At 40.4% G+C, this 19,864-nt stretch overlaps 2 protein-coding genes and 1 long non-coding RNA gene across 5 annotated transcripts; 1 reads left to right on the top strand and 2 right to left on the bottom strand.

The window, feature by feature from the left end:
- The first annotated feature begins 1,239 nt into the window (after window positions 1-1,239).
- LOC145429232 (uncharacterized) lies at window positions 1,240-5,631 on the top strand. The gene is made up of 2 exons (XM_080302482.1): window positions 1,240-4,303; window positions 4,856-5,631. The coding sequence occupies exons 1-2, from the start codon at window positions 4,001-4,003 to the stop codon at window positions 5,081-5,083; spliced, it is 531 nt and encodes a 176-aa protein (XP_080158608.1). The 5' UTR covers window positions 1,240-4,000; the 3' UTR covers window positions 5,084-5,631.
- An 880-nt stretch (window positions 5,632-6,511) lies between these two features.
- On the bottom strand, window positions 6,512-9,278 carry LOC145429164 (uncharacterized). Its single transcript, XM_080302218.1, has 4 exons — window positions 9,236-9,278; window positions 7,468-8,468; window positions 7,210-7,376; window positions 6,512-6,985 (listed from the first exon to the last, which is right to left on the bottom strand). Exons 1-2 carry the CDS (start codon window positions 9,276-9,278, stop codon window positions 7,693-7,695), a joined length of 819 nt encoding a protein of 272 aa, XP_080158344.1. The 3' UTR covers window positions 6,512-6,985; window positions 7,210-7,376; window positions 7,468-7,692.
- Window positions 9,279-11,619: 2,341 nt separating this feature from the next.
- Window positions 11,620-14,577, bottom strand: LOC145429233 (uncharacterized). Of its 3 annotated transcripts, XR_013909460.1 has the most exons (7): window positions 14,421-14,577; window positions 13,922-14,227; window positions 12,783-13,067; window positions 12,523-12,632; window positions 12,201-12,295; window positions 12,103-12,131; window positions 11,620-11,879 (listed from the first exon to the last, which is right to left on the bottom strand). It is a non-coding gene; the product is annotated as an uncharacterized LOC145429233 (long non-coding RNA). The 3 variants fall into 3 exon arrangements; XR_013909459.1 differs by having other exon boundaries at window positions 12,201-12,632; window positions 12,795-13,067; XR_013909458.1 differs by having other exon boundaries at window positions 12,201-12,632; window positions 14,421-14,576.
- Between the last annotated feature and the right edge of the window lie 5,287 nt (window positions 14,578-19,864).

The following is a 19,864-nucleotide window of genomic DNA, read 5'->3' as shown; positions in this document are numbered from 1 at the left end:
AAAATTCATTCCAGATACACAATATAACCATCCCTCCCAAACAGTGGTCACAAATCAGTCCAAATGTGTGGTAGTGGGCACATCTGCTATATTGAGATAATCCACCCCACCTCGCAGGTGTGCCACATCAGGATGCTGATCTGACATCATGAGTAGTGCACAGGTGTACCTCAGACTGCCCACAACAAAAGGCCACCCTGGAATGTGCAGTTTTTTGCGCTATTGGGGGTCTGGGGACCCAGAACCGGTCAGTATCTGGTGTGACCACCATTTGCCTCATGCAGTGCAACACATCGTCGCATGGAGTCTATCAGATTGTCAATTGTGGCCTGTGGAATGTTGGTCCACTCCACTTCAATGGCTGTGCGAGGTTGTTGGATATTCGTGGGAACTGGTACACGCTGTCGTATACGCCGGTCAAGCACATCCCGAACATGCTCAATGGGTGACATGTCCGGTGAGTATGCTGGCCATGCAAGAACTGGGACATTCTCAGCTGCCATCTGCCCTGAACAATGTGAACCATGATTCATCCGTGAAGCGCACACCTCTCCAACGTGCCAGACGCCATCGAATGTGAGCATTTGCCCACACAAGTCTGCTACGGCGACGAGCTGGAGTCAGGTCAAGACCCCGATGAGGACGACGGGCATGCAGTTGAGCGTCCCTGAGACGGTTTCTGACAGTTTGTGCAGAAATTGTTTGGTTGTGCAAACCAATTGTTCCAGCAGCTGTCTGGGTGGCTGGTCTCAGACGATCTTCGAGGTGAACCTGCTGGATGTGGAGGTCCTGGGCTGGTGTGGTTACACGAGGTCTGCGGTTGTGAGGCCGGTTGGATGTGCTGCCATATTCTCTGAAACGCCTGTGGAGACGGCTTATGGTTGAGAAATGAACATTCAATGCACGGGCGACAGATCTGGTTGACATTCCTGCTGTCAGCATGCCAATTGCACGCTCCCTCATTGCTTGTGGCATCTGTGGCATTTTGCTGTGAGACAAAACTGCACATTCCAGGGTGGCCTTTTGTTGTGGGCAGTCTGAGGTACACCTGTGCACTACTCATGATGTCAGATCAGCATCCTGATGTGGCACACCTGTGAGGTGGGATGGATTATCTCAATATAGCAGATGTGCCCACTACCACACATTTGGACTGATTTGTGACCACTGTTTGGGAGGGATGGTTATATTGTGTATCTGGAATGAATTTTAGGTCTCTACGTCCATCCCATGGGGAATAGGAGCAAAAAAAAAAGTGTTGCGTTTATATTTTTGTTCAGTGTATGAAGACGTGGATTCTCCTTTTCACATGTTAGCATGTTGTTTGGCTAGCTGTGGCTTACATTACCACAGCTGTGATAAAATTATCAGGAGTACTTCTATGTCTATGAGGGGAAAGCTTTCCTTGTTTACATATAATATAATAATGATACAGATAATGAAAGTCAGACAAAGTGGATCATGTCTTTTACAAAGTGCATAAATAAATCAAGCAGATTTTTTTTCGGTTGTGGTTTCTGAGTTGTGAAATGTCTGCAGCTCCGGAGTGGACTGTATTTGATTTGTCACATTGAAAGAGGGCCAGAAAATTACATAATCAGTGAAGCCAAACACATGTCTCTTTCCTAATATGGGCAATGTCTTTAGTAAAACTCAGCTGTAAGCATGTCTCCAGGCTCTGAATTGAAGGATTTTAGCACACAATGTTATGTGTTTTCAAACTCACAAAATCATATTTTACGTTCTTGAAGCAATAACCACGTGAAACTGAAGTTTAAATACTTTTCTTCCCTACATCCTGTGTGCAAGAGTCAATTATAGCATCATTTGGAGAGTTATATTTCATTTAGCATGTTATCGCATATCTGAAGGGGACCTAAAATAAAGCACAGTTCAGTCAGAGGGTCTCTTATTGATTGAAATCAACTTTTCCTGCTTTTAGGAGATAACTGAAAGTATACATGAAAGTGCCTTATCTTTTATAACCACAGGTTTTTTTTTATAATGGGTGTTTGTGTAAACTGTGTGTCACGGAAATAAAAGGCTGCTGTGGCGTGATGGTTCTTCGTAGTGGTCTGACACCGAGGGCAGAGGGGCTGCTCTGAGATCCTTCCCTTGCTAGCATGTGAAAAACCGGTTGAGCTGTTCGTCTTGTTTCATTAACGGGAATAAGTCTCTAAAGCAGCGGGGCCTGTGGAAGCGCAGACCCAACACTTTCCAGTAGCATAAGATTTTTTGCCAAGAAGTGCGACAGCAAAGAACTGATTGTCCAAATATAAGTTTCCTTACTTTTTCTATGAAGTTTATATGTTTGTAAAAATAAAGTAAACCATCTGCTCTAAACAGGTTTACATAGACTCAAGATTCATTTTATCATTTTCTTGAAAATGTGTTTTTGGGGTGTTTTGCAAAACTAACTTTCCTCAGTCACACACTTTTTTCCTTCAGTTAAAAAACTTGTAGATCTGGCATATTGATCGATCACAGGTTTGATAGCTTATCTCTGGACAGTCAGCTTAAAGAAGAATTTGCAAAGTTCATTGTATTTATTTAAGATCATTTTTGACAGCCACAGCTGTGACACATCAATGATTTTTATAAGATATTTATCACAGACTGACAGAACTACGAGAAACACCTTTTAGTTATCGTCCTTTTTAGTCGTCTGAAAAGTTCATATAAAAGCAGAGGTTTCTCTGTTTTAAAGACACAGAACATTTTTAAGACACAATCACACAAGTAGATATTTCAAGAAGACAGTGTAAACAAACATTTAGGGGCTGTGGTTTCACATGTTGCTCCACCTATCATGCGTTAGAGTCACCTTCCAGTAAGTTTCCAGGTCACTTACCCAGTATATGTACTCAGACTGGAACCAGTATGTTTGAGATTCATACAACCAGAAAACTGTCTCCTCTGTTTATTATGTGAATTCACACTATTGAGATCCTGTTTCTCTTTAAACTTTATTCTACCTTATTCTAGTTGCTCCGACCTTTGCTGGTTAACTACTCCCTCCGTTTTCAGCTGATTTCCACCATTTAAACTTGAATCTGTTCTGCTCCCTGTGCTAATGCCAGCTGTATCTTTTGGTGGTCATACCTTTCATACTTTTTGAGATATTACAGTTTTTGCCCGTTGCTTGAACACTACAAACCCATGCTTAGACTAAAGTAACACAACTTGAAGCTTTTGTTACCATACCTCAAACACATGTACCCCTACCTTAAACAAAAGCGCTGCTTTGCACCCTAGTTGCAATTATGCAACACACTTACTCCTTTATGCAACACACATGGTCCTGCATGCTACACTCTATTTCATACATAAGACACTTTGTTCACAAAATGAAATTTCAGGGTGCCATTTGGAAAACACATGTACCCAAAATACAAAACACATCGGGTAATTGCAACCACTCAAATACACACCTGAAGGCACTTACTTGTAAAAATGAACACCAATTAGCCAACTACAAAAAGCCCTCAGTTTAGCCAATTCAAAAACTTTGCAAGCATGGATGGAGGGAGAGCAAGAGGAGGAGGAGGAGGATGATGAGGAAGAGGAGGAGGAGGAGGAGGAGGAGGTCGAGGTCGAAGTCGAAGAGGCCATGCACGGACCCATATTTCTGATGATATAAGAGCAACTTTGGTGGACCATGTCATCAACCATGGCCTGACTATGAGGGAAGCTGGGCAGAGAGTCCACCCACATCTAAGCCGCTTCAGTGGCATCTGTAATAAGAACATTCCGACTAGAAAACAGGTCTGTCTTCACCTCTCTACCTTCTACTCCACTCAGATGGTTTTTATAGCACTGTTCTACAGTATATACCATTACCATATCAAGTGTACAGGGTATTGCAGGGTGCTAATGCTCCTTTTGCAGCCAAAGTGGTAGTTTCTGTGAAACATAGCATGATTACTTATATTGAAGTACAGTGGATGACACAGTACGTACAGTAAAGTACTGTAAGAAAAATAAGCAAAGCGATGACAATATGTGGTTGTATTTCTCTAGACTGACTCGAAGACCTTCTGGGGGAGGACGCCAACGCCTGTTCACACAACAGCAGGAACTTGCCGTTGTGGACCTAGTGAGGGCAGACAATGCCATCCGTCTCCACCAGCTACGAAAGCAAATACTTGCAGACAGGCAAGTGTTCAACAGCATAAACCATGTGAGCATCACCACCATCAGACGCATCTTGGGAAAACACAGCATCACCATGAAGCAGCTCTACGGAGTCCCATTCGAGAGGAACAGTGACAGGGTCAAAGGACTTCGAGCTGAATATGTACGGGTAAGTGTAACTGTCCTTTAAATGTACAATACAGTATTGGTGAAATCCAGTAGCAGCTGAATATGTACCATATCAGTACCACATGGATCCATTCTGAGAACTACACAGGTACCTGTGTGATGGGGTTCTGTATGTGTAGCACTGTAGTACAGTAATATGTTCTCTTGGCCATGGATGGAGTTGCACAGCCTCATGAATTCATTTTCATTGATGAAGCTGGATTCGACCTGTGCAAAACAAGACGACGGGGTCGTAATGTCATTGGTCAAAGGCAATTGTGCACGTCCCAGGGCAGCGCGGGGGAAATGTCACATTGTGTGCCGCCATAAGCCTTCGAGGGCTTCTGCATCATCATGCAAAACTAGGTCCATACAATAGCCAACATATACTCACATTTCTAGATGCTCTCCATAACATAGTTGTACAGAACAGACCAGATCAGCCCAGGTTTGTTTCCATCAGGCTGCTCTGGTCCAGGCCTGGTTCTCCAACCACAACCAACTTGAAGTGGTATACTTGCCCCTTACTTGCCCATTTTTAAACCCTATACAGGAATTTTTTTCGGCTTGGAGATGGCGTGTATATGACCGCCAACCACATGCCCGCATGCCTCTTCTGCAGGCAATGGAACAGGCCTGCGGCGACATTCAGGTGACAGCAATCCATGGATGGTTTCGACATGCAAGAGGATATTTTCCCCGGTGCCTAGCGAGAGAAGACATTGCTTGCGATGTCGATGAGGTCCTGTGGCCAGACCCCAACAGACGGCGGGATCCATGAGCCCACGTATGCACAATTGTCATGATTTTTTGTGTTTACAGTATGGTGTTTTTTCTATTACTGTATTATGGTGTTTTTTGGGTTTTTTTTTTGCTTTCTCTGAATTCATGGTAAATGGCCTGCATTTGTATAGCGCTTTACTCAGTCCCTAAGGACCCCAAAGTGCTTTACACTACATTCAGTCATTCACCCATTCTCATGGTACTGCAATGTACAATACTGAGTAGGCCTATTTGTTGTTTTGGTTGTTTGAAAATGTGTCTCCTGAAAATATGCCTTCTGAATAAACAATGAAAGACTGCAGTGTTTTATATAAAGTAGACTAGTGTGCTCCCCCTGATCTGTAAGTGTTTGCATATGATGCAAGTATGTGTCATTTTGTCAACAGTTACATTTTGACAAAGGAATGTTAGGTTTTGACAGCAGAGTTTAGGTTTTGAGAGTTTCAATTTGGCACAGATGTGAATGGTATATTTCCCAGTGTTGTGTCGTGTGTACCCAGAGGTTGCCCTTTGTTACAAATTAAAGTCTACAAATCAATGACATCACACTGGCCTATGTTTATTCAGTCTATGATTACATGTCAGTGAGATCTTGGAGCTGCCAGCATGCAAAGCTGCAGCTTTAGAATTTAGGCTCTAATCCTTTTTTCCACCATTTTTTTTATTTTTCTTCTTCCTTTGTTTCTCAGACATGTATGTTTTGTTTTTTTTCTCCCATCATTTCCTCTTATTGTCCCTTTACATACTCTTTGCCTCGCTCCAGTCTACTGCCAGAGTTTCAGTATTTTATTCACTTAATAGCAGGACAGAATACCACGTGACTGTGGCCTTGTGTTATACCCTCTCTGCTGCAGTGATGCTGCAGACAAACACAAACATCGTGATCAGACATTTAAGAAAAGCCTCTTACAGATGAAGGTCTGTGTCTCTTGACCTAAACACATAATCAAGTTAAATCTAATTTATGTTCATCAGTGCCCCTCACACTGTAACTTAAAGTAATACATTTGTTACTGGTTAATTACAGAAGCACGTTTGTGAGCATAAAGATGTAAGCCTTGGACCATCGGGATGAAATGTGGTTGGGAAACTTAACAAGCATTGATAAAGCTTCATCAGTAGTTCGAACAATGCCTCAAAACCTTCGCTCACCACAGGTGGTTAGCAGACTGTGGTTGTACCATGCAGCCTAATAACATGCAGTAAATTGCAGGTTAAAGCAGTCTGCTTACACATTGTTAAACGAGGGAAGGGAACTAATGTGGCTGTCACATGACCCTTTTGTCCCATTTCATCCCAGCATTTGATTAAATTGCTGCTCACTACTTAAAACTGATCACATAAAACTATTTTTCTTCATCTTTTAATGATTACCAAAGTCTGTGAATCCCCAAATTGTTCAGTTGTTCTTTTTGCTCCCTATGAGGTCACTTTTACCATGTGACAAAAACAACACCCCACTGTACACACTTGAGCCACCAGCAACTTTATAAATCCCCAATAAAAAGCTGACAGGTTGCAATGATGTTCCAAATAACTTATTAAGAAAACAACTAAATACACAGAAAATATTATGAAAACTGGTTTATTTTATATCTCCTAGTTTGAAGTGAAGCAATAAAAACATGTATAAAACATCACAAACTGTAATATTATACAAATGCTTACGTCCTGCTGATGCAATGGAGACATCTTCCAGTGACAGTCTTCATCCGTGTGAGTGTGAGGAGGCTCCTAAACCCACCGACACAGAAGTGCATGTTCACAACTCCCTCTGTGCAGGTGGGGTCAGGGCCCTCCTCACCCTGGGTGAAGAGGGGTGGTGCTGTGGCCAGTCAGGTATGAAGTGCTGAGAGTGGATCTTTGGTCCTCTGTGCAGCTCTGTCCACTCTCAGCTGCCCTGCAAAGCAATAACACGAGAAAGACGTCATTTTAACACAAAACAGCATTTCCATTGTTGGTAGCTACAGCATGTTGTTAAAATGCAATTTTAAACTCAACATATACACACAATAACTATAACTAAACTTAAACCTACAGTACTGTAGGACGATGATTTACACCAGCTATTGGAAGGATTTAGTCTTCAAGACAGTTTGTAGCCAATGTGAGGTGATAACTTACATAGCTGGAACACAGCACCACTCTCCAGTTTGTCATTTGGTCATCCATCCTTCTCATCGGGTTGGGGTAAGGCTGTCTTCTGGGTGGAGTATCTCTCTGTGTTAGCTCGGTCCTGGGCGTTGAGTGTCTGAAGTGCTGAATGCTGGGAGAGGACAAGTGTAAAGCACCTGAAGACAAAAAGACAAAGAGAAAAGCATGAATTCACAGATCACAGAGTTGTTCACTTTACTTTTCTTCTGTTATGTGTTTTTACCTTACCTCTGATCCCTGAGCCACAGGCTATACCTTATGTAAAAACAAGAGACTACAGTCAGTTCACGACATCATTTTAAACCTTTTCTACTTATTTGTGTTGACATTAAGTACGGACTTACCTTTGTCCTGCATGGTGAGCTAGAGCTTGAGAAAAAAATGTTAGTCATTTACAAACACTGCAAAGGCCAACTTAAACATTTAAAGCTTAAAAACAAGTTCTAACATAATCTAGTCAGAGTCGCTGTCATCAAGTGAAAGGTTAAAAGGCCTTTCCCAGAAGCGTCTGACACCAACAGAACCCGAGGATGTTGAAGGGCCATAAAACGTGTCATCACTTACCTTGCACCTCTTTGCACTTACCTCATCAGTGCAGGTGTCGTCTCCGCTTCTCTTTGCTGAGGAGGTGAGAGCTGAGGTTGAAGGAGAAGCTGAGAGAGTAGCGGAAGAAGGAGCAGGAGAGGAAGGAGCTGAGGGAGCAGGGGAGGAAGCAGCTAAGGGAGCAGGAGAGGAAGCAGCTGAGGGAGGAGCAGAGGAAGCAGGAGAAGCTAAAGGATCACCAACCGGGAAGAGTGGGGCGTTGGCCTGGCCGAAAGGCGGCATGGCGAACGGGGCAGCACCTGGAGCAATAGGATGTTGCCAATCGTGCCAAAACGGCTCTGGAGGGAGCTCCTGGATGAGAGGGGAATCAGCTCTCTCATCCATGGTGTCATACCCCGAGTCGTCACTAGGCCAATCGGCCCACTCTTCTGAGTTGTTCCAGTCAGAGGAATTGTCAGTGTCTTCACTCACCTCTTCGACGTCCTCAGGTATGTAGGGAGGGTACTCACCTTCCTCTTCACTGTCATCAGGATCCTGTGCTTCAGGAGAAGAGGGTGAGGATGGGAGAGGGATATACTCACCATACTCACCTTCACTGACACGCTCGGTATCAGAGTCATCCAGGATCCTGATGACCTCTGGAAGGCCTTCTTCTGCAGGACGCTCAACCACGTAGTCGAGACGACCTGTGAGGAAACAAGTTTAAAATAACATTAAGAATGTAATAAACATCAAGTGCTAAAGGAACAGAGCTACATCTGTTAGTTTGAGCAGACGATGAGAGAAAAGCATTTTAGGCTACATTTATGTCAGACTGAATGACACTTCTACTTGTTCATGCAAGCAAAAAACAGCTAAGTCAACTAAGTTCACATCATTAACTGCTATATAATAAGATATAGTAGTGGCATAACATAAGGATACCATTATTACTACTGTACTATGATTACTGTTTTCATATTCTTTTTTATATTCATTTATTTTTGTTATTTTTTATTATCATGTTTTGTAGCAGGGGAAAAGTTATAGTTTATTTCAATAAAGCCTTTGATCCAAGAAGAACAGGATGTTAGGAGGGGACCGGGATCTGGTGTGTTTACACCTGTGTGTTCTGACGTCATGACATGCTGAAGATGCTGTTACCACAGAGGCTGATTTTGGGGCATTTTACAAATTTTAGTCCGTTAAGCTATTTTTAACCAAATCATTAAAAAAGTGTCAAATTTGAAGCCTTCAAATCAAAGTAACACCTTTTTTTTCAAATTCATACACCAGTCGTTAATAATTTCTACACCTCTCCCGGAAAATTTAAAGCATACAAACAATTTACGGGGAAAAATATTGGAATAAGCATATTTTGATAACATTAAAACTTGATATTCACACTGGAACTTATTAAATTATTACAGTCATTTAGTAGCTCTTAAAATAACTGAAGAAATGTTAAAAGTACCTGCAGCTAAGTCCAGGGGGCTGTCGAGTCCACGACGAGCCATCTTCAGGCTTTGCTGTATGAAAAACAAGTACAAACAATCCAAAGATGAAGTACTTGTTGTGGCGAGCAAGTCAAATCCGCTTTCAGTAAATATTTTCCCGAAAACTTAACTTTCCACAGGCTGAGGTTGGAGCAGGTCAAAACAAGTCCAATAGCAAGTGTAAAGGGACGAATGGAACCTTGTGCAGCATTTATATACCCTCCGCAGGCCATGGTTACGGTTGCCAACATTTTTCTTTTAAAAGCTAACAATAACTTAGCGTTCTCGCTACTCACTATGCTGTTAAACAGCTATATGTTAGCAATGACAACATTTAACAATGCTAGCCGTGCTGATTAGCCTTAGGATTGCTTGAGGTTGTTTCCAGCTCTAGTGGTCATAAGCGAACTTAGTTCTGTGCCAGCTTTTAGCACGAAAATCAATCTTGTAAAGCTCACTATTAAACTGACAAAGCCTTAGAGCCTAGAAACTATGATACTTAAAACTGTGCTATGTTTGTCTCATAGCATATAGCAAGACCCCATAACTGACCTTTGACCTCTTCTCAAGATTAGATAATGCTATATAGAGCTATTTTAACACTATGTTTCTTACTGCCATTGTTTGACAACATATAAGCATAAAGGAAATGATATATGGAGATTCTAAATATCAGGTTATTATGACTTTATTATAAACTTTACAGTAACAGTTCAGAACTATTAAGCAAGCTTAGTTTTGGAAAAATCCCATTTGTGATCAAAACTTTTTACTTCATATTTATTACTAAATAATTCAATAAATTATACTCAAGTACTGAATAGTCACAAAAAATAGTAATTATGCTGAAAATTATGTTAAAGTGGTTTTCGACTGAGCATATAAACAAAAGCCTGGGAAAAAGTTCTGTTGAACAACACACATATGTTACCAATATTGTAGCCGGTGTTATTTAATAATTTGTTTTATTTTTGATACAATTTCAAACTTTATTAACCTTTTCAATAAAACAAAGTCTCAGATTTAATTATTCTGAAACTAAGTTTAAGCTTCCCAGAACGTTTTGTTGCAAGTTACATTACTGATATAAGAAATATAAAATGTTTGTATTGTTCACCCACAAGTGCAGTCTCTGGCTCAAACACAGAAGCTTGATATGTTTGGTTGTCAGTCCAGACATTCCTAAAGAAAGTTGTCCTTCTTCAGCTCCAGACCTTTCTAGATAAAAATGGCATTAGTGAAGTATTTCAGTCTGGTTTTAAAAACGCACCACAACACTGAAACTGCTCTTGTAAAAGTTTTTAATGACCTTTTAACTTTTCTGACTTGGGAGATTTTGCCATTTTAATACTGTTAGACCTCAGTGCTGCATTTGATGGGATTCTTATCGCTCGGCTTGAGCACTGTGTCAGAATCAAAGGGACTGCTTTGGAGTGGTTTAAATCTTACCTGTCCAACCAAAGTTTTTCTGTTAGATTGGGGGAAACATCGTCCTCAGAAGCCTCACTTTCTTGTGGGGTCCTCAAGGAGTCCAATCTTGGTCCAGTTCTCTTTTCTATTTATATGCTCCCCATGGGTTCAATTTTTTGAAAAACATGGGATCTCATTCCATTGCTATGCAGACAACTCACAGATTTACCTGCCACTGAAACGTGAATCTGTGAGTCGTCTGAAGGGTTTGCTAGATTGTTTGGAGGATGTTGAGGATGGCATGGATGGCTTTTAACTTCCTTAACCTAAATGAACAGAAAACAGAGGTGATTGTGTTTGGTCCCTGTGACCGCTGTGACTTTGGCCCTTTAGGAATTCATAATAATAATAATAAAAACCTTTGCAAGGAACCTAGGAGTGTTTTTTTTTACTCTAATCTAATGTTTGATAAACAGATTAATGCTGCCTTTGCTGTAACTGCTCCTAAGCTCCCTTCACGTCAGGACTTCCCCAACATTGGACACTTTTAACTGACCATTCATCCTCCTCTTTCTCTCATTTTTTACATTCATCAGGTCCTCAGAGTACTCGTTCCATCTTCCCAACACACTCTTTTCACTGTTTAGCACATTTCCATCTTTATCCATCTTACTCCACAAATAGTCTTTTCCTTCGGGGCCGACAAACTGACAACTTTCAACATAATCCATTTGATTTCCAGCTTCAAACTCGTGATAATGACGGACACTCTCTTCACCCTGAAACAGCATTCATGAAATCTTCCTTCAAGATTACAACTACTTGATTTACAGTGGAGTGAAAAAGTCTTTGGCTTCTCCCTTATTTCCTTTTTTTGTATGTTTTTCACATGTGAAAGTTTCAGATCAATAAACAAATTTAAATATGAGGCTATTTAAAAAAAACAAACATCAATCATCCAAACAATTTATTCAAAAAATGGAATTTTGAAACAAGTGAGCTGTAAATACAAAATTGCAGTTGCACTAAAACACATTTTTGCATTGTCCAACTTTCTTATCTCTCGTCTGCTCTCACAGTGAGTCACACACATTTGTATTTACAGAGCACACTTTGACAAGTAGTCTAAACTCTGGGTGAAGTGTGTGATCACACCGAGTCCCAGCTGGTTTGAGGAGCAGACTGAGTCTCTGCAGGGTTTAAACTCAGTCCCTGGAAAACAGACACAGTCCAGTTATATCTGGATGAAAACTGTCTCTGTGAAGGCAGTTTTGTTTTTGTTAACACTCCCTCAGAGAGGGACAGCTGGTTCATGTTTATTTAATCCCATTATCCAAAGACACTTCTACATCATCATCCACAGTTATGGGTCAATGACAATATCAAATAACAAGATCAGAATAACAACCTTAGGATTATTGAGATTTGTACTTACTGTGGTTTCATCCATCTGAGTTTTGTTCCCTAAAATGAGAGAAGAAAGTCAATTTCAGTTTTGTTTTAAAATTCAAAATCATTCAATCTTAAATGTACCTTTATGTCTTGTCCTTATATTGACTGTTGCAGCAGTTATTAAAAGCGCTGCTAATCCCACAGAGACAACAATGAACCTCAAAGAAACAAAAAATCTGTCAAACACAAAAAATGTGATTATTAAAATTATTTGGTTGCAGTTTTCTGTTCCGTGTAAATTCCTTTCTTTTAAAAATGTAACAGCATTTTATTAATAAATGTGCAAATTTCTGTGATATGATTTGTATTTAAAAGTATTTATATACAAAGTTAAAGTGAGTTTTCATTTGCATATCATTTCAAAAGCTCAAATAAATTTAAAATAAACAGATATTTATGCAACCAGCTTAATCTTCAGTCCTGCTTTTGAAGGACTCTTCATTGTTGGGGTTGTTTCTGATTTTGTGCTTATTTCAGTTTTTCTGGCTGGATTCTTTGTTGTTTTTGTGTCACCTGAATAAATGAAAAAGTAAAAGCACAAAAGTTTTTCATGTTTCTCATCTGATGTAAACATGAGAAACAATATTCTACTTTCACACTTGAAATATTTAAGTAAATGTTTGATGTGATTTTACTTATATTAACAGCTGATCCTGATCTCACCTGTTTCCTCACCTGATGGCTGACGGTCGAAAGTAAACAGCTGCACTCTTCTTGTGTTAGTGTCAGTCACTTCACATTTCAATATTTTATGACGTGATGAGTATAAATAATTATTCTTCAGAAAAGACACAGTGGCAGCGCAGTGAGTCTGTGAAGTCACTATTTCTTTGTTCTCTTTGTCCACATCTCGACCTTCAAGCAGCCACTTCACTGTGTGATGACACTGTTCATATGTCAGCACAGAGCAGCTTAACGTCACCGTATCAGTGTCCTTATGTTCAGTCACTGGTGAACATAATGTAACAAAGTGAGACAAACAGAGCAGAAATTAGTCAAGTTATCTTAATCAGTTTCAGTATGATTATTGAGCATTTTATGTCCTGAAAATGTCATGATTCGGCCGTGTGGCAGGCAGGATGAGGACCCAAATTGCAAACTCACAGACACGGGGGATAAACTCAAAATGCAGCTTTATTGCTGACAGGTGATAAACAATAACGATGATACAAAAGCAATGCAAAACTACACTAAACTGGGAAAAGCTAAAGTAACATATACCGGAAGACACGGGGAGAACCACACACGGCATGAGGGAGAACGCGACGCCGAACAGAGGGAGACTCAGACAGAAATACACAGAGGGTAAACGAGGAAAGTGGGCACACACGGGGAACACAGGTGACACTGATAATCATAACGAGACAGGGCGGGGTGAACTGAACATGACATGTACGGGCACAGAGGTTCAGACAGGAGGAGAGAGAGCACGGGGAAAACACAGACATAACGGGCTGGGGAAACATGAAACAACCACAAAGGGAGACGAGGGCTCATAAATACATAGAGGGCACACAGGGGGGAGAGAGAGCACGGGGAGAACTTAGACATAATGGGCAGGGGAAACATGGAATAAAACATAAGGAGAGACGAGGGCTCACAGATACACAGAGGGGCACACAGGGGGTAAAAGCCATGAAGGGAAAACACTTAGGGAACAACACAACAGGGCAACTCAGAAAACATGGCCTAAATAAGGAACGAAATACAAAAATACAAGGAACTAAGAATACTGGGCCCTCATGGCCCAGGACCATGACAGAAAAGATTTGAACTGAAAATATTTTGATGTAAATACTCACAGGTAATAACAGAGAGATCAACCAAAGACTGATGAACCAGAGTATGTGTAGATTGTATTTTGTCTAATTTGTATTGTCGACAATAATAACAACCAACATCCCCGACTGTGAGCTTCTTTATGAGCAGAGAACAGTTCACTGTAACTCAGTCTGTCTGATTTAGTTTTAGCTTGTTCACCAATCTGTCCAAGTGTGATCAGCTCTACGTAGTCCCATCACAGTTATTCTGCTCATCTATCACATTCACACAAGGCAGAGTGACGTCATCTCCAACTTTAATAAACATGGAGGCTTCAGTTACAGATACTGTTGAGAAGATTGAAGAGAAATATGATAGACATTAGAATACAGCACTTTTACAGTTAGAGTGAAGATATTTTAGACACAAGTTCATAAACAGAGCATGCTCAGCTCTCTTATTTACTGTAAAGGTTGTTGACTGTAATAATATGAACAATATTTAGTTTGACTGCTATTTAAGTGTTTCCTGTATTCTTACCTGCGATCTGAATCATGAGCATCAGACATGAAAACATTTGAATCCATCTGAATTCATCCATCGTGCTTCTCTGTCTCACTTCTTTCTTGTTCTTGATCTCGACTGTCACACCCTCTGAACTGATGACTCTGTAAGACTGTTTGTACTTCCTGTCATCAGTGAGATGTCACTTCCTCATCACAGCTTTAGGGATCCAGTTGTTATTTTTGCTGATGATAATGTTTCATAGGTTGAGTATGTCAGCTTTTCATGTGTCTGAAATTCATGATTTTTATAAACATAATTTATTGTAATGAGAAATCACATTCAGCAGGTGCACTTTGTGTCTATTCCCACAGAGCATTTGTGACAGACTGACAGTGATTTAAATACTGATTGTTAGGATGAATTGAAGATGATTAACTGATAAACAGAATCCAGTCAAGCTATTTGGTGATTGGACTCTGATGGCCTTCATGGCTGATTGGATTCCAGCTGATGAAAGAATTTAGGCAGGACCCCCCACAGTCCAGACATGGTGGTGGTTAAGATGGAGAATTGGATGGAGCGCTGAGTAACATGTCTGGAAGGGAGATTGAAAGATGAGCAGGGAGATTTAAAGTACATGAAGTGGAGGCTGATTGTCTTGAAGAAGGCCGGGAGAAAGACGATTGGACTTGACCAGTGATGTCAGCAATCAGCTGGACAGTGTTCGAAAGTGGAAGTGATGAAAAGCTCTGGCCACTAAACACCCAGGAAGTAGACAGAAGTGTGATTATAAGTCTTCCTCATTGTACTCGTGAAGGCTGAACTTAAGCTTCATGTGTTTCACTCCCTGAAAATAAACAGACGACTGAGGAAGTTGAGTGTGTGAAGTTTAAGATAAATGTTTCTATTAATGCAGCTTCTCTTTCTTTAAAATGTAAGAAAATGAAAGCACATAACAAGGTTCTGTTGAAGGGTCAAACACCTCCGCCACCACAGTTGGACTTTTGATGTCTAATAGATCATTTGATTACACAGCTGCAGCTACAGAACATAAAGCAGGTCTGAGACGCTCCTCTTCCTCATTGTTGAACTGAAGACGTTTCTGAGAACTGAAAGTGTTTTGGTGAGAGTGTGGCTACAACAGCAGCAGAGCTCATGAGGTTTGACTTTATAATAACGGACAGTTAAACATCAGAAACACAAACTATTATCACAATTGTTGAACGCTGACAGTATGAAATCGGTTTAAGGGTTTAGAGAGTTTGTGTTCAGTCTTTCACAGTTGTGTGAGGAGAGCAGGAAGGAGGCAGGACAGACTCAAACTATCTGTTGGTGTTTTATTGATATATTTAAAACAGAAATTGTGACCAAGCAAGCAGAAGATGTGTACCAGGGTTGTGAAGCAAAAGTTTCTGGACACATCTGTGCATCCTTGATTATAACTCCTGCAGCAAGTCTCCTCTCCTCTCTTTCCTCTGAGTTAAAACATCCTTTAACATGGTTTACTTGGTTTACTGAAAATGATTTGCAGCTCATGAGCAGGAGGACACAGGAGATGAGGAGGCACAAAATTGAAAATTGAGACAAGTCTTGGGAGTGGTGTCATTAAAGCTGCTGGTAGAGTGCTCAAAGCCTGCGCCGACCAGCTGGCTCCTGTGTTCACCAGACTATTCAACCTCTCCCTGACACATGCCTCTGTCCCTCACTGCCTGAAATTGTCAACAATAGTCCCAGTCCCCAAGTCCACCACCATCAGTAGCCTCAGTGACTACAGACCCATCGCACTGACTCCAGTGGTTGCAAAGTGCTTTGAGAAGCTCGTCCTAAAACACATAAAGGACTGCCTCCCACCCAGCTTTGACCCCCACCAGTTTGCCTACAAGGCAAATAGGTCCACAGAGGATGCAATTTCCACTGCTCTCCACTCCGCTCTGCATCACCTGGAGAATCCTGGGACATCAGTAAGGATGCTCTTCGTTGATTTCAGCTCAATACTATCATCCAAGACATTCTTATAGACAAGCTGGTAAACTTGGACTCCCCCCCTCCACATGTGCATGGATCAAAAACTTCCTCACAGACCGTTCACAGTCAGTCAAGGTTGGCAACCAGCGATCATCCACCCTGACACTGCTGTTGATCATCTATGTGCAATATCTCAGTCTTTCCATGTTCTGTGCAATATTTTTGGCTCATGTGCAATTATTTTGGTCCCAGTCTGTTTCAATGTTTCCTACACATACACCATGTATATAGTTCCACTCACATATGTATACATATACACTGTTTTTTATTTTATTCTATTTATTTAATTATTTATTTATTTTCCGCCTTCGTTGTATATTGGTTTCTCTTCTTACTTTAGCACCTTTGTGGTTCAGCTACCCAATTTCGCTGTGCAAGAAACTGCACAATGACAATAAAAAGCTCTAAGTCTAAGTTTCTAAGTCTCTAACAGGTGACTGTGCAAATACTGGAAAACTGAGGACCTCTGGCGGATAAAAGGAATAATACACAAAAAAGTGCTCAGACATAAACTGTGAGAGTTTAAAATTTGTTCTGCAAAAATAGAATTTCACCAAATTAATAGAAATGCATATTTTCCAGATTACATTACTATAAAAAAGAATATTCAAGATATTGATTCAGATTCTATTTAATCATCATGAAAGACATGTTATAAAACTCATACTGGACTTTTGACACTGCACATATTTCACTTACACAAACTATAAAGGCATTAAAGGCATTTAACAACAGTCATATTATAAGAGAGGATTAAGACTTGAATACACATCTTCTATCAGATTAAAATAACAACAGCGTGAAACACAAAAACTATTAACATTGCTTTAAAGTTCTCATCTAGTTTATATTTACCTATAAAACCAGATGAGATGACATTGATAATATAACAGCAGTTTTCTCTGCTGAGTTGATGTTGCTGATCAGTGGCTGGATGACAAAAACAAAACATAATCAGAATCAGAAAAATGTATTAATCCCTAAAGAAATGATGTGGTTACACAATGATAATAACATCATAAATGTTGCTTTGGCTCATTGACCTCAGGTATTTGAATTTCTCCACCTATATTACCTCTACTCCCTGCAGCATCTCTGTTAAACCTGTCTCCCTCTCATTCACACAACTTCTCTCCAGAACACTCCTCCACCGCTACAGGCCGTCTTTCACCTGTTTCTTAATGTTGTCCACAAACATAATAGACCAGAGACTCCTGCCTGACCTCAACTGTCAACCTACCCATCATCATAAAAATGAGAACAAAATAAAGAGCATAGATTCAGTGGCGTGTCTAGAAAATTTTTGTTGGGGGGGCCAGGTAGGGGCACAGATTTGGAGAAGGGTGGCAGATTTAATTGGCAGATAATGTTTTAAAAAAAAATTCTACCAACCCTTAACCATAATTCAATAATCCTATAAACCTAATAACCAAATGCACTTTTAACTCTTATTAGAATGAGATTTTAACCACTACGGTGCAAAGTTTTTAGATACTGCGTTGATAAAGTACAAGAGATACAATCAGTGCTTTGTCAGTGTTTACTCAGCAGTCAAGGACAACAATATTTGCATAGTATTTTTACTGACATATAGTGCACATATGTTTTGGGCAAAAACATTTTTTAATATTAAAATACGAACATTTGTAACAAACAATTGACAAATTAGCCAATTCCAATGCAAAACTTTATCTGCCTGTTAAAAAAAGAAGATAATCTTCTCACAAACTGGTGTTTGATTTTGAAACAGGAAAAAAGTGGGGAAACAACTGAAAAGACTAACATTTGAATGAAACCTGAAAGCAAGTAAATACTTTCTATGCTGCCTTATCGTAAACTTTGGTAATATTGATAAAGAACAACACTGGCTGATGATAAAATACAGTCAGCTGGCATGGTGACACTGCCAGTATTAACCTGCAGGGCTGGACTGGGACAAAAAAATTGGGCATTTTTACTACAGACCGACCCACCAGGTAGTAAAGCCATAAAGACTTTGACTGAAAACAAACCCTGTTGTGACAGTGATGTACAGTCTTGTTGGTATATGTATGATTTCTATACATTTTACGTCAGATAAAAACTTTGGTTGTAAGATTTAGATAATTATTTAATAAAAACTAGGTATTTTAAATGAGAATAAGAAAGAAAAGTATTTCTTTGTGCCCACCTTTCCCTGTTAATGCCCTACCTGGCCCCCTGGCAACACTTTGCTAGACCCGCCCCTGCACAGTTACCAGCTGTCAGCTACATAAAAAAGGATCCTGGTGTTATTTGTCTCTCAGAAACAGTTCATAACTTCCCTTCAACTCATTCATGTCACCTAAAAGGTAAACCTGTTTCTCCATCACCTGTTCAGCTCTGATGGTTCAGTAAGGACATCTCCTGGTTTCATCTTCATGTTTCCCTCTCACCACATATCTAAACAGACATCATGACCAGCAGCTTTACAGCTGTGGCTCCAGCAAACATCAGCTGATACTAGAAATTAATATTAAATACATTCTAACAACAGCTGATCAAGCTTAAACGTGCTGCTGTTGTTTAGCGCAACATCTGCTGGTTTCCTCTTTCTGGCGCAAAGTGGGCGATAAACAAGAGAGAAAAGCCGATCAGCTGATCATTGATCAGTTTCATGATTGAAGTAGCAACAGGAGAGGGAGGGGGAGAGAATGAGAGAAGAGGCAGCTGTGCAGCATAAAGACAGAATAAATCCAGCTTTGTGTCTTTTTTTCATTCTAGCTAAAGTCCGGGACAAACTGCGTCTCTTCTCAGCTCAATACGAAACGTGTAATATTTTCTCTGAATGAGGGACCATTCCATTTTTTTAAGGAGCCGTTGGCAACTCTACTAACCTTATGAATAAAATAAAGTTCACTATCAGTAACATCATAGCACCCACCCAGCTGTATAAAAACTCCGTCAAACTGGCTAGAACGCAGTATGAGTTATTGCAACTGACAGTAAAAAGTCAGCAACATGAAAATAAACTCCACCTAAACTTGGTTTATATCTGACCCAGATAGACTGCAGGTCATAACTTCTTACCTGAAGTTCAGTTCACCTGACACTCGGACTGCTGGCTGCTTCGGGTCTCTCCTCCTGCCTCCCCTTCCCTCATCCACCTGTTGCCTCTGTGGAAGCCCCGTCATAGCCACCACCAAACAACGGAGTTATTTCTACACATCGACCTGCATCTGGCCAATCCACCACCTCTCATTGTTCATGCCATTACAAAAAAAATAAAAAATAAGTCACTGGGGATATGCCCGGTATGCCCGATGGCCAGTCCAGCTATGTTAACCTGCAACCAAATCTGCAGCTCCATACAGCAATGTTACGACTTAGATTATATCTTATAACGCATAACTCTTATGTTAGCTGCCCTCAGTAGCATACTGTCTGAAATATTCCACAGCTGCAATAATTCTTTAAGTGTTATTTTTTTCCTT

This window comes from Astatotilapia calliptera, chromosome 6 (assembly GCF_964374335.1).
Source record: "Astatotilapia calliptera chromosome 6, fAstCal68.1, whole genome shotgun sequence".
Lineage (NCBI taxonomy): Eukaryota > Metazoa > Chordata > Actinopteri > Cichliformes > Cichlidae > Astatotilapia > Astatotilapia calliptera.
The sequence above is the reverse complement of the archived record's forward strand: the minus strand, read 5'-3'. Positions and strand labels throughout refer to the sequence as shown.

Coding starts and splice junctions, on each gene's coding strand:
- LOC145429232 (XM_080302482.1), top strand. CDS start 4,001: ATGTGGTTGTATTTCTCTAGACTGACTCGAAGACCTTCTGGGGGAGGA. Junction 4,304..4,855: donor TTCGAGCTGAATATGTACGG/GTAAGTGTAACT, acceptor AACCCTATACAG/GAATTTTTTTCGGCTTGGAG.
- LOC145429164 (XM_080302218.1), bottom strand. CDS start 9,278: ATGGCTCGTCGTGGACTCGACAGCCCCCTGGACTTAGCTGCAG. Junction 8,469..9,235: donor CCCCCTGGACTTAGCTGCAG/GTACTTTTAACA, acceptor GTTTCCTCACAG/GTCGTCTCGACTACGTGGTT.